General features: G+C 56.1%; 1 protein-coding gene across 1 annotated transcript in view; it reads right to left on the bottom strand.

The window, feature by feature from the left end:
- Window positions 1–1085: 1085 nt before the first annotated feature.
- The window catches only part of GRIK3 (glutamate ionotropic receptor kainate type subunit 3), a 222254-nt gene continuing 209585 nt past the window's right edge, over window positions 1086–13754 (bottom strand). The window contains exons 14-16 of the mRNA XM_041737767.1: window positions 10503–10725; window positions 9759–10009; window positions 1086–7240 (exon numbers count right to left, since the gene is read on the bottom strand). Of these exons, the coding sequence (XP_041593701.1) occupies window positions 7046–7240; window positions 9759–10009; window positions 10503–10725 (669 nt within the window). The 3' untranslated portion in view covers window positions 1086–7045. The remainder of the gene's footprint in view (window positions 7241–9758; window positions 10010–10502; window positions 10726–13754) is intronic.

Below are 13754 nucleotides of genomic sequence, written 5' to 3' on the forward strand. Positions count from 1 at the left end.
GTGGAGATCTGGGCTGAAAGATCATACAGAGTCAGGACTGAGCTGTGTCAGGTTCTGAGGCAAGCGGTAGAGGAGATAATGGACGTCTAGAGCTTAGCCTAGCACATGCCATGTAGGAAGCACTCAATAAATATTATGACTTCTTATGATTATGATGATGTCATGGAGGGTTGTGGATGCAAATCTCTACGACGCTGATGTTTGCATGAGATCTGGAAGGCAGAAGAGAGGCAGAGGCCATTTTTTGCCCATTTTTAAGCTGTCTCTGTCACAGAGATATGAGAGTTTTTAACAGGATTGGTTCCTAGGTGACGAGAAGCAACACCTCACCTTGCTATCTGAAAGGAGAACTGGGGGCTGGGCAGTGGTGGCAGCAGCTTCCTGACCCAGGCTTGCTGAGCCCCAGATTACAACCCTGGGATGTGCTTTTGCCTCACAGCTCTAGTCTCAGTGTCTCCGAGGTGGCTACTCCCTGGGTGGGTCATTACTGTGTTGTCCTGGGAGCCACTGGAGGCCCAGGCGGGGGGGCCATGCCCCCTCGTCTCTTCCACTTGTTTTATAAACATCTGTGTTCAGTTCCTTCCTTTTTAAAGTCCCCTGTCCCAGACCCTGGTTATGTGTACGGTTTCCATCTCCTGAGAGTAACCGACTTAAACCTTCCTTATTTCCACTTTGAAAAAGCTTAGGCCAGATCTCTGATGGGCCGTGCTTGGATAAGAGGCCCACCTGCCATCCCAAGCTGTGGCCAATGGGGCGGGGGTCACATAAGGACATGACAATTCGCCGGGTAGCTATGTGGATGGTGACGAGTTGGGGACAGATGTGCCCATGGGAAGACAGAGGTCAGACGATGTCAAGGGTAGACACCTCACCTTGCTATCTGAAAGGAGAACCAGGGGCTGGGCTGGTGCCCCCCACCCACTCATCCCAGGGTCTCCTGCCCAGGAGGACACAGTCAGCCTTGGGGAGAAAATGACGCAGCTGCCCGGCACCCTCTGGTTTGACGGAGAGAGCAGAGAAGCAGAAAACACACCTCGGGGAGGGGGGACACTTTTCTAGAAACATTTCTTTATTTAAAATTTAAAACCATATTACTTCATACAGCAAACTGTGCACTTTGATATATCACAGTGTCTTAAAAAGGAAAATAATCAGATTTGTTTGGAAAGTTATTTACATCAGCCTAGAATGATTGGCAAGTAACACAGTTACTATGAAACCCAAATTGTTACAAAATGTTTACAAAAAACTATATTCATAGAAATTCTGCATGTCCACAAAGGGCATCCCCTGAATGGCCCAGAGACCAGTGTGTGGGAACCATGTTGAGTGGGAGTGGGGGGCATCCAGGCACTCTGGTCTGGGTGGTGGGACAGGCCAGGGGTCTCGCATGGCGCTGTCTGGGGGCTCAGCCCTGGGGCTGGGAACCCAAGTCCCCGACAAGGGAGGCCCAGGCAGACATGGGGTGGGGGTTTGGAGCACAGTGGCATGAGGGCCCCTGGAGCCAGGACAGGCCCCTCCTCAGGGGGCTGGATTCAGATGTGCTCTGGCGGGTGGGGGGGCCCCAGAGGCAGATTAAGTGCACACCAGCCTGACGCCCATGGCCGAAGCAGAAGGCGGGCTGCGGACCACACGGAAGCCCACTCGAGTACCTTCTCTTCTGCAGATTCCAGAGGTGCCCTGACCGGTGACGGGGGCAGGACCACAAGCTAAAGGACTGGGATGGTGAAGCACAGGGGGAGCCGGGCAGGGCAGGGCCACAGGTCAGCAGGGACGGTGGGGGTGCTCCCTGCCAGCTGCCCTGCCCGGGGAAGAGGAGGCAGGCGGATGGCTTGGGCTGTGCTAGGGCAGGAGGGCCGTGCTGCTTTCTCCTCTTCACCTGGTGTCACTGCACTCTCCACGTGTCCGGCTCCCTGGTCACTCGCTCACAGCCGACCTCTGGGTCAAATGGGCCTGGGGAGGTTGCCTGCAGTGGGACAAACCTGCTGGCATTACTGCCATCACTACAGCTGCTGCCCTGTTTCTGGAGGCCCCAGAGATTGGGTCTGCAAGATAGAGACACACTGCAGGGTGATCTGAGGTCTTCTATTCTAGAAGGCAGGGGATGGTGACAGGGCCAGTAAGTAGGGCAGAGGGACACTGCACTGGCATGCAGACAATGCCTTCGGGGCCATTCTCTTTAAAAAGCATTTTCCCTAGCTGTGAACCATGACGCTGTGTGTGGGTGAGAACCTGAGGCGGAGGCCTGTGCCACCTAGAATGTTCCAGCCTCTCAGGATGTTCTAGGTGGAGCCTGACACCCACCTGGCCACTGTGACGAGTACAGGTCGCAGGAGCCAAGTGCTGGCGTGACATTTCCCCAGACGCAGGCCCTGCTTGCTGTCCTGCCTCAGATGGTCTCAGATGGAGACCAGGCCCCTGGATCTCTCCCGCCTCTGGCCAGGGGGCACCTGCTGGGCCAGGCCCATCCGCCAGCCCCTGTGGTCCAGTCCCCTTCTTCGGGGTCTGCAGCTGGGACGTACGCAGGGCCTTCCCCATCCCACGGGGCTCTCTGCGGCCCCTGCCCCGGGTGGCCTCCCTCCCAGACCTGCCTGCTGTCGCCCCGTCCCTCACCTGGTCCCCACCCATACTGGCTGGGTTATGTACACTCTGTGTGCAGACGTGCGGGGAGGGGTGCGTATACACATGGGCTACGGGGCATATATACACTGTGCATATATATATATATATATATACAGCATATATATATATATCTTTTTACATTCATATATATATTGTACAGAACATTAACCTTCTACCAAAAACAGTTTTGTGACATCACATATGGCCTCAGCTCTGAAATTTTAACTCCAGGGCAAATCCAGGACTGAAAAATGAGAGCTTGATTCAAACTGGCACGGGGACAAGGAGCAGGGCCCTCCCGCCGCGGCAGGCAGCGGGGCCCGTTCCAGATGCGTCCGTCCCGCCCGGGAGACTGTTCCAGATGTGTCCATCCGTTCAAGACCTGTCGACAGAATTGGGCTCAGTTCTTGCGTCTGTCTGCGGGCCCGGGGCCCATCCCAGATGTGAAGTCCATCCAGCTGTTGTGGCGAGATCACCGGGCCCTTCCAGGGGGCTGTGCACACAGGGCCAGTCCAGACACGTGGCCAGGGTTTGGCCAACTTCCAGATGTTTGTGCATATCGCTGAGAATGGCTTGGGAAGGGCCCAGCTTCATGCTGGGGGATGAAGCAGCAGCTCGTCGACCTCCACACCACACCCCTGGCAGAGAAGGCAGGGAGGGGGCCTCTGCTCTCAGCGAGCGTGAGCCCGGCCGACCTCTGCTCTTCTCCAGCGCGAGGAGAGGGTGACTTCTCACCAGATGGAACCTTCCAACAACCCTGCCAGGGCCTTCCTCCCACCTGGGCTATCACTGCTGCCTGACACATGCACGGGGGAGGAGCCAGGTGTGCTCTTCTCGTGGAGGCAGTCTTGGCTGTGAGGTGGGGGGAGGCCCTCCGAGCCTTCAGGGATCCAGAGTCAGCTTATCTGCCCTCACGAGGGCATTATTCCTCTTGAGAGACACTTGCAGAAGGGCCACCTGAATGGTGACAACGCTGTCAGGGTTTTCTTATGTGTCCACAGCAGAGAGACCGGTAGCAGGCCAAGGGGAGAGAGAGGAGGAGGAGGAGGAGGGTTCACCATCCAAGACCCAGGGCCTTGGTGACTGGCGGGGGTTGGGGATGGGGGGGGGTCTCCTCACTGCTGCCCCCCAATCTGGCCAGTCTGAGCCGGTGGGAGATGGGGGTGGGAGATGGGGGCGATCTTTTGTTAAGGGAGGGCCAGACAAGGACAGTTCAGCACCCGCCCAGGGAGGTCCCATCTTTTGTTCCATCGAAACCAATGCTGACACTTCCACGACCCCCCTCGGTGCTGCCAGGTGTGGGCACAGCCTCCTGCTGGGACGCCTGACCGAGCCTTTAACTCCTCCTGGTTGGCCTCCGTGGGAGCACCTCCTCCTCCCTCCTCCCTCCCCCGCCAGTGTCGTAGTGCCACCTGGCCCCGTCCATACCCGGGAAGACGCTCACACTCGGGCAGAAGTCGTCTCCACTGCACTCTCAACGCCGGGCTGGTCTTGAAGCAAACAGGGCACCAGCCGGGGTCTGCACATGGGCCACACAGACGGACATAAGGCTTGGGCAGGAGGGGAGGTCGGGCAGCGTCACCCACCTGCATTCGGAAGTCTAAAGGTCATTGTTGTTCCTCTTGGGGGACTCCTCTCATTGAACTGTGCCTCTGCCATCTACCTTTGTCCAGACGAGACACCTTCCCAACCCATAGGCCACTGCTCTCCTCCCCCATCAGACACACTCTCGGAGCACCATAGGCAGAAGCACATGATCTCGACAAATCCTTGTGACAAACGATCTCTCCCTACAGCAGAAGTGCAAACACATCCCGATCCCCTGCCTTCCTGATGGTCCATCTCTGCTCCTGCTGTGAGCCGGAACACATGTGTGAGTTTGAACACACGTGTGAGCAAACCTCCCCGCCACCCCCTGCTCCGAGACACTACGGTTCCACGTGGCTTCGTGCATGCACGCATCGACCTGTGCGGCTCGTCTGTCTGGTCCTGTCCTCCGCCTCGCTCTCCACCGCAAATGCAAGCCCACGTGCACATGTGCACACTCGCTCACACGTGGGCCCCTTGATGACATGGCTTTTCCTTTTAAACATTTGGCAATGCTGCAGGTTTTATCCTGTCTCCACTCTCTGCCATTGGTGCATAAATGTGCATGCATGTGTGCACACACACATGCACGCATGCATGCATGTAAGCACACCCACTCATGCATGCATGTGTACGTATGTATACCCCCCAGAACCCCATTAAGACATGGCTTCTCCTGTTTTTACATGTATGGGGCTCTGCTGCTTGTCCAGACTTGTCTCTCTCATCCCAAATTCACACACATGTGTGCACACACACGTCAGAACCCAACGGATTCTATTATTGCGTGCCCTGGACTCTTGTCTGATGACCAAATCGGTCCTTCACCCCCGGTCCCTACAGCTCTCACACACACACAAAGATACACACAAATGCACACACACACACAGACACACATGCACTCCTACACACAGCATGGCTTTTCCTGTCATTACATGTGTTGGCGATGCTGCACGTTCAGCTCTCTTCTCCTACCTCCAAGCACACAGCCTGTTGGAACTGCTGGGATTATGGGAACCAGCTGGCTTGGTCCTGCAGCCTACAGTTTGGAGGAGGAACAGTATTTATCACATGAGCCCACTGCGCTCTCCTGCTCTGGGAGTCCCTGGGGGGGAGCCAGAGATGATCCTTCACCCCAATCGAGAAGGTCCTTGAGATCTAAATGTAGCTCTTCCCAAACCAGACTCCCTAAGCAGAAGCAGGAGAGAGGTGACGGGGTAAAAACGAGTGTCTTCTGGGTCCCCGTCCAGAATCTCCAGGCTTCTCTCCCCCGCTCAGAGACTGCCCTCGGCCCTTGGCATGCCCTTGACGAAGCCCTGCCGGCCTCGTTGTATTCTCTAAGGACACTTTGCTCCTAACCCTTCCATGTCTCATTCCTTTTCTAGAATCTTAAAGTCAAAAACTTGTAGAGCATCCATCCTACCTAGCTGGAACCCACAGGTCATCTGGTCCGGCCCTAACTGGTACCCCATCTGCTACTATTTCTTTGCTGTACCCCCAAACCCCACAAGGTCCAAGCTGCTCTGGACAAGAGATCGGGGCCTAGATGGCCTGTATCTCTATGTGGGGTCTTTGGTTAATTCTCCAGGAGGCAGCTTTTCTTTCCCTATCCTTGGGGCCTCTATGAGCTCTGATGTCCTGTCCCTGAAAACCTTCCTTTCCGGAGAGCATCTTTAGGTTTGGCAAGTCCAGGAGGCCAAGAATTCTTTAGGGCTCCTCTGGCTTTCCCCATCTACCCCAAAGTAGACCTGAATCCCTCTTTTGAAGAGGGGTGATGACTTTCACTTCAATCTAGGTTTCTTTTCTCCTTCCAAGGTGACAGGGGAAGTCAAGGTCAACTGGCCAGGAGTGGGGAGTTGCTGATGAGTAGCTAGCAAAGAACTCAAGCTCTCAAATGCCACTAGGGTTTAGAAAACAGCTCAGTAACCAGCAATATAAGCCATCCCAATGGCTTGAGGGCCTCTGGGATTTCCATGGAATCCACTGTTCTTCTGTCTTCAAATATGGGCTGAATCTCTGGTCAGCCTTTGTGGGAGATTCAGGGGGTCCTCTATCCTCTGGCCAGAAAGTAGAAAATTTGCTCTGACCACTCACTCCCCCACTTTATACTCCTGGAGACCTCCTTGAGGGATGGGAGCCACTGGGACACTGTCCATAAGAATTAAAAATGGCGGCCTTTGTGCATTCTCCTCTCTCCCATACCCCAAACTCCTCTTTTCCTCTATGGAGCTCTCTGCCTTCAACTTTGCCAATATGGGGGCTGCCATACATGGTGCCAGGTCCAAGAGACCAGGACTACGTGAGCAGCCCCTAAGGGATGAAGTCTTCTTCTGCCCAAGACATGTGGGGTGGCCATCCCCCATCTTCAGCTCCCATTGGCAGCCACACTACAATCCTTAAAGTACCCAAGGTTTGTGTCTCTGGGCTCACGGTCATGGCCCAGGAGGCCAGGGCTCACAGGGAAGAAGTGGCAACATACAAGCTGATTCCCATTTTCTTTGGCCTCTGCAGGGCCAGGGTAGAAACTTCTGACTGTGGAGGAGAGTCGAGGGGCAGGTGAGTTTGGCCTGAGAGAGGCATATGTGCTTCCTTTGGCCTTGGCTGTCTCGGCTGGCAGCTTTAGAAACCCACAGAAGAAACGAGAGGCGAGTGAGGCCCAATTAGCTGGCCTGGGGCCTGCTGGTTTCCCAGTAGGTAAGGGCAGAGGGCTCCTGGCCCAGCAGGCAGGCGACAGCTCTGACCCCCAAACCCAGCGTGGGCACAGGGGAGGGGCCTTCCAATCTTCTTGCTTTCCTCTGCCCTGCCCCAAGGCCTTCGGTCCCCACCCCACCTGGGCCTAGGGAAATACGGGGGCCAACGATGTGCTGCAGGCCATGCTGTCCTTGCCCGGAAGCCGGCGGTCGTTGAATGTGTGCATGTTGATGACAGCGTCAGTCTTGACCATCATGGGAGGCTGTGGCTTGTGCTTGACCCGACGCTGGCAGGTAAGGGAGAAACGGATCTCATCGGCTACGGTGCTGCAGAAGGAACGCTGGGGTGGGGTGGGGGGCAAGGGGCACATGGGTGAGGCCTGGTCTTGCAGCCCCTGCCAGCCCCTCCCCTTCCTCCCAGGGCTGTGCCAAGGCTCTCTCTCTCTCTCTCTCTCTCTCTCTCGCCTTTAGGCCTCCCACCCTCTGCCCACTCCAGATGACCAGTTTGTGAGGCAGCCTACAAAGCGCGATGTCCTTGTTTGGAGGCTAAGGTAGATGGATCGTACCATCCCATCCCCGTTTCACAGATGAGCAAGCTGAGGTCCTGACTGGCATGCACATCAAGTTTGATTTTTCTCCACTAGATTCCGAGGGCGGGAACCAGCCAGCTTCATCCCTGTAAGCCCAGCTCCCAGCACTCGGCCTGGCCCCGTGTCAGACCTAAGAAACACCTGATGAATGTATGGGTCATTCTACCCCTGGGAGGGCTTCCCACTAAGGGGAAAATCCCCATGGTCCCACTTGGGAAAGTCCAGCATGTTTCTCCAGGTGTGCCACGGGGAGGGAGGTCCCCGCAGGGCAGGTGGGTGGCAGTGGCTTCTGGCCTGGGTCCCTGTGGGTACCCGAAGGGGGTGGCAAAAGTGCAGCTTCGCCTGCAGGTATCTGATGGCCATGGCTCCTAGGAGACCAATGGCCAGAGCCTGTCCTGTGGCTCGTCTGGAAGGCAGTGGGGCTGTCGATAACTCGATTATGCAGTGAGGCCAGGGCAGGAGCACCCGGCAGCTGAGCGCTGGCTATGCGGGGTAGGGAGGTCCTGGGCTCTGGCTCCGCCTCTTAGCGCTTTCCCTCCAAGCTTCCCCTTAACGCCCCCGCTAATCTCTGGATAGCATCCCTCCTCACCTTCCTTTATTCATTCTAGGAATATTTATTGAGGCCCCACTAGGCGCCAAGCACTGTTCTGGGTGTTAGGCATACAGAGGTGAAAAAGACAGGACCCAGCCCTCAGGGAGCTTAGGGTCTGCGAAGTGATAGCAACAGGTGATAAACCTGCCAACAAATATAACACCTCAGAGCATGGTAACTATTAAGAGAATAAAGCAGCAAGGTGGGATAGAGGGGTGCTGGCCGTGGGGGCAGGAGGGGTGGCATTTCAGCTGGAACCCGAATAACCAGAATATGCCAATAATGTGGTTTCCCAGTAGAAATGAGGAAATGGTGCTCTGGCAGGAGAGCGCTGCAGGCGGCTGGAGCAGCACGTGCCAGGGGCCTGGGGCTGAAATGTGTTTGGTGCGTTAAGCACTAAAACTGAGTCCAGTGTGTGTGTGTGTGGATGGAGGAGAGTTAAGGGAGGAGAAGGGGGGCAGGAGAAAGTCTGACAAGTGGGCAAGGACCAGATCTGGTAGGGCTTTTGGTGGATTGTGGTTGCTCATCCCAATTGCAATGGGAATTCCTAAAGAGTTTGGTTGTTTTTTTTTTTAAGGTATTGTGTGTGTTTTTTTAAAAGCCATCCTTCATTACCGGACGTGGTGGGGGGTGTTCCCCTCCATTTTTCATGTGATCATTAACACTCCAGTGAACACCCCTGTATCTATCCTTGGCCACTTCCATTTGGGTACATTTCTAAAAGCACGATTCGCTGTCAAAATGTGCGGCTGCTTTCAAGATGCTGTCCGCGTCCCAGAAATGTACCCATGGACGGCTCCCGGCTGGACTGGGGAGCGTGTGCCTTTCCCCGTGCCCATGAGAACCGTGACCCCAAGAATGATCTTTCCCCTTCCTGTTTGCTGACTCTGGCTTACCAGATTATAAGGGCCCGCATCTCATCTCTGATCGATGCAAAAAGTGCCTGTTTTGAATGGTCCCGTCCACACGGGCCAGAACCGCAATCTGCTTCCACCCTGGCCCTGGGTCCCCTTGGATGTCTCCCCGAGAGGCATGCGCACATTTAAATCACCCCGTAGCTACACTTCCTTAAGACACCAATGCCACGCTCTGGCCCTGACCAATTAAAACAATCTCTGGGAGTGAGGCCAGGGCATTAGCACTTAAAAAACTCTCCCTGTGATTCTAATTTGCTCCCAGGACCCAGAGCCACTGCTCTTCCACCCTTGAATTAATCAGATGGGTTGAGGGAAGCCCTGCCGCCTGCATGCTTGGGCCAGACCTCTTAACATTCCTTTCTTTTTTAAACTTTTGATTATGGAAATTTCCAACTCTATGCAGAAGTAGAGAGAACAGTATAATGAACCCCTATGTAGCCATCACCCAGCTTCAACGATCACCCTGGAGGGTTTTATGCAGGGGAATGACATGGTTTGAGTTTGAATTAAGTGTTAAACAGGGCACTGGCTGTGTTCGGAGAGCGGATGGGAGAGAGGAGGCAGGAGGGCCAGGCTGCTGTGGGGTGCCCGCTGGAGATGGGGGGGCATGGCCTGGCCCAGAGTCCCAGCAGAGGGGGGGCGGGCTGAGGCAGGGTGAGCTCACACACCGCACAGCACCTATGCCTGGGAGGTGGGAACCCGGCTCTCGAACCCTGTCCTCCCTCCTCTTGCCCTCCCGTCCCCAGCTCTGGACGCTCACCTGCTCTCGCTCTGCCGTTTTGCGGAGCTTGTACACGAACTCGCCCACAGCCACCAGCACAGACAGGACCAGCCCGGCGGCCAGCACGATGAAGATGCCCCCGATCTTCTGGATCCCCAGGGCGCTGGCCTCTTTGTTCTCCTCCTCGGGGCACCCGCTGCCCCTCCACCACTTCTCCTTCATGATGTGCAGCTTGTCCTCCTCCTGCAGCTGCAGGATGGCGATGGTGATCTTGTCCCGGTACGGGGAGCCTGAGTGTGGGAGCGGGAGTCTGGCTGGCAGTGGCACCCAGGCCACATGGTACGTGCCCCTGCCAGCACCCTGGGCAGCGCCAGCCACCCTCCCCAGCCTCCCTGGAAGCTTGTAAAGGCCCGTCTCTGAATCTTCCCACGGTGTCTGGGTGGGAGCAAGGTCCTGATTTGGGGTAGGGGGGTCTTGCCTTGGCCCCTGGAAGGCCCTGTGGATCTGGGCTGCGTCAATTGGAGTGAGGTCAGAGAAAGCAGGCATGACCTCTGAACTGACTCCCCACCTCTGCACAGGCCCGCGCTGGCCTCGCCAGGTTGTGACTCTACTCCTTTGTCTCTGGGTTGAAGAGATGCCACCTTTTGAGGCTCAATGGGATGAGCTGGGAGAGGCAGCAGAAGACTGTGTGCAGAGCGGACTAGGGGGTCCCGCCCATCCTAGATCCCCCAGCCGCTCCCATCCCCCGCTGGCCCGCTTGCCCACCCACAGCCCCTTGCTCACCCATGGGTGTGCCAATGCCGTAGCCCTTGGAGTCGATGAGGCCCCCGATCTGGGTAAGGTTGCAGTTCCTCTGGGTGACGTACTCGATGGTCGTGGACTCCATGAGCAGGGCATAGTCTGCCGTCAGGGTCCTCTGGATGCCCTCCTCGTTGTTCTTTACCAGCGCCGAGGGCTTGCTGCTCATGAAGGCCCACATCTTCTCAAAGGTGGAGATCTTGGATTTCTGGGCCATGACAGGAGGCGGATGCACACAGTTACTGAGCACGCCAGGAGCCCAGCACCACACACCCCCCTTAACAGGGCTCTGGTCACCGAACTCTGTCTACCACCCTCTGAGGGAGGGAAGGCCACCCCTTGCTCAGACGTGGCAACTGAGGCCCTGGGAGGGAAGGTCCCAAAACACATAGCTGGTAAGGGATGAAGCCAGGATTCAGACTCAGGCCCACCTACTAGGAAGCCCTGGCTCTTTGGCCACATGGCGCAGTGGTTTTCAGACTGGGTTTTAAAGAAATGCCTTCTCCTTCTCTAACATTTATGAAAGGTTTCCATGTGCCGGCCCCATTCCGAGAGCTTTGTCTGCATTAACTCACTGATTCTTCACGACAATCAGGGGAGACGGGGGCTACCCTCAGCTCCATTTGACAGAACCTGAAGCCATGGCCAAGGAGCTCGCCCAGGGTCACTCAGACACTAAGTGGCCAAGCTAGGCTTCCAACCCGGGCCACTGGCTCTCGTGTTCCCCACCACTTCGCTGCCCTGCCCCACAGAGAACCCCGTGAGGCTAGAGAGGGACCCCTGCATACTGTGTTCCAGGGTAAGACGAGGGTTTCCGTCTATGGTGTTTCATTCCGGAGCGGGCGAGGAGTGGGGGCGCTCAGAGCAGGTGGTGTGCAGGCCCTCCAGCTCCTACCAGGAGTGGCCCCGAGCATCCTGGGCCGGGCGCTGCCGTATGAGCAGAACTAGTGTCCCTAAGACCAGGCCTGGTGGGTGGGCTGCCGTGCTCACCTGGCCGGGGAGGCTCAGAGAAGGTGCTGGGGCCGGGAGACCAGGTCGAGGTTGAAGGGCCCCCGCTGCCTGAGGCAATGGGCAGATCGGGTGCGTGGCATTCACGAGATTTCTCAGGAAATGATCGCCAGCCAGCTCCCTGCTCTCTGCGGGGAGTGGCCCTGCCCCGCGGATCCCGGGGCAGCAGGTGGCTCTACAGGCCTCGTTGGACTGGGATGCTTCCAAGTCTGGCTGTGCCTGTCTGTGATGTCAGCCTGTCTGACTGGCACCTGGCCCAGCTCCGGTGTGCGTGATGGCGTGGGGGTGCTGGAGCAGGCTGGTGCCGGGGGATGGGCAGGGGCCGCGGAGGAAAGGGTCTACTCTTCTCCGGGGCCTCCCCAGCCCTGGTGAGGGTTGTCCTCCCTAAAACTGGCTCCTGGAGCCCCAAGCAGGCCCAGGGGAGCAGGGAGCCCTGAAGCAGCAGGCAAGACCCCATTTGGAATTTGATGGGAACCCAGAATCCGTCAAGGGCAGAGATGCCTCCTCCCGGCCTGGGGGCAGACAAGCAGACAAGCAGCCACTGTCCTACCTGCGAATTTCCCTGCCTTGATGTGGAAGGTCTGGAAGGGGTCGGATGCTTCTAGCTCCTGCCTGCCCGCAGCCATCCCGCTTTCTAGCCAGTCCCGCTTGCAACTACTCGGGTCACCACCAGTCCCTCCGGCCTCTCCAACTCTCACCTTCAAACCTGTGCTCCCCAGCTACTCCCTCTTGCCAGCTACTCCTCCCCCTCAGCTTTTCCTGCGGCTCCAGCAGCCCTCCCCTCCTAGCTACTCCTGCCCTTAAAAACATTCCCGATTTCCTGTTTTTCTGACTCCTCAGACATTGCTTAGTCTCCAGATAGTCTCTGATGTCCAGACTCGCCTTCTCTGGCTCCTTTTCTCCCTCTGGGTCTTTCTCACTCTGTGACTGTTCCTGTCCAGACCCATTCTGGTAGGAAGCTTCTATCCAGCTCCAATGACCCCTGTCCATGGTACTCATGCCCTTGTGTCATCCCCTCCCCCTTGAGGGTGGGCCTGTCTAGCCACTCGCTTTTTTAACTGCCCCCAGAGGTGTCACTTCTGAGGTTAGGTTACAAGAGACTGACTCTCCTGCTCGCACTCTCTCTGGCTCTTCTCCCTGGCTGCTCTGATGGCAGCCGGTGGCCCTGCTGTGAGTCGCCCTGTGGAGAGGCCCACGTGGCCAGGAACAGAGGGCAGCCTCCAGCCAACAGCGAGCAGAAAACTGAAGCCCTCAGTCCAACAACGCAGGAGGAACGGAATGCTGCCAGCAATCATGTGAGCGAGCTTGGAAGCAGAGCCCTGAGATGACTACAGGCTTGACAGCAGCCTGTCCCAGACCCTGTGCAGAGGACCCAGCTGAGCTGTGCTGCCTCCCGACCCAGTCAGTGAGATTACAGTGCTGTTGTTTTAAGACACTAAGTAACCTTCTGTGCAGCAAGAGGCAACTAGTACACTCTCTTACCCACATACACACGAGCTACTTCTGTGCCCCAAATAATTGTTTTTTCAGGTAATCAATTCCAATGATTCCTCTAATCAGATCATCCAAGTCCAATCCTCTCTGGTGCCAGGGACACATGCTTCTCAGATATCGGCCCTCGTGGTCACTATAACTAAGTGCTATTACTCCACCCATGGCTCCAGCACCCCAGCTCTTTTTTCATCCCAGTCTCTCCTGCCTTCCAAATTCTTCTATGGGAAGCAGGGGGCTGATAAGACCATTAGGGCTCCCCTTACACCTCCTAATGCATGCATCCACCCATTCATCTATCCAACCACTCATCAATCTATCCATCCATCCATCCTCTCTCATTCATCATGTTCATGTTCCACCCCCGTGCTACCTACACACTAATTCATTCAACTAACTACTCAACTGCCCACCTAGCCTTTTACTTAACCATCCATCCAACCAACCACGTTCATCCATCCATCCAACCATCCAACCAACCACGTTCATCCATCCATCCATCCGTCCATCCATCCATCCTCTCATTTATCATGCTCATGTTCTCAGCTACATACTACCTACACACTAATTCATTCAACTAACTACGAAACTGTCCACCTGGCCTTTTAGTCATCCATCCATCCATCCATCCATCCATCCATCCATCCATCTATCCAACCAACCAACCATGCATCCTCTCATTCATCATGTTCATGTTCTCACCCACATACTACTTACCCACTAATTCTCTCAACTAAC

This window comes from Vulpes lagopus, chromosome 23 (genome assembly GCF_018345385.1).
Source record: "Vulpes lagopus strain Blue_001 chromosome 23, ASM1834538v1, whole genome shotgun sequence".
Taxonomy (NCBI): Eukaryota; Metazoa; Chordata; class Mammalia; order Carnivora; family Canidae; genus Vulpes; species Vulpes lagopus.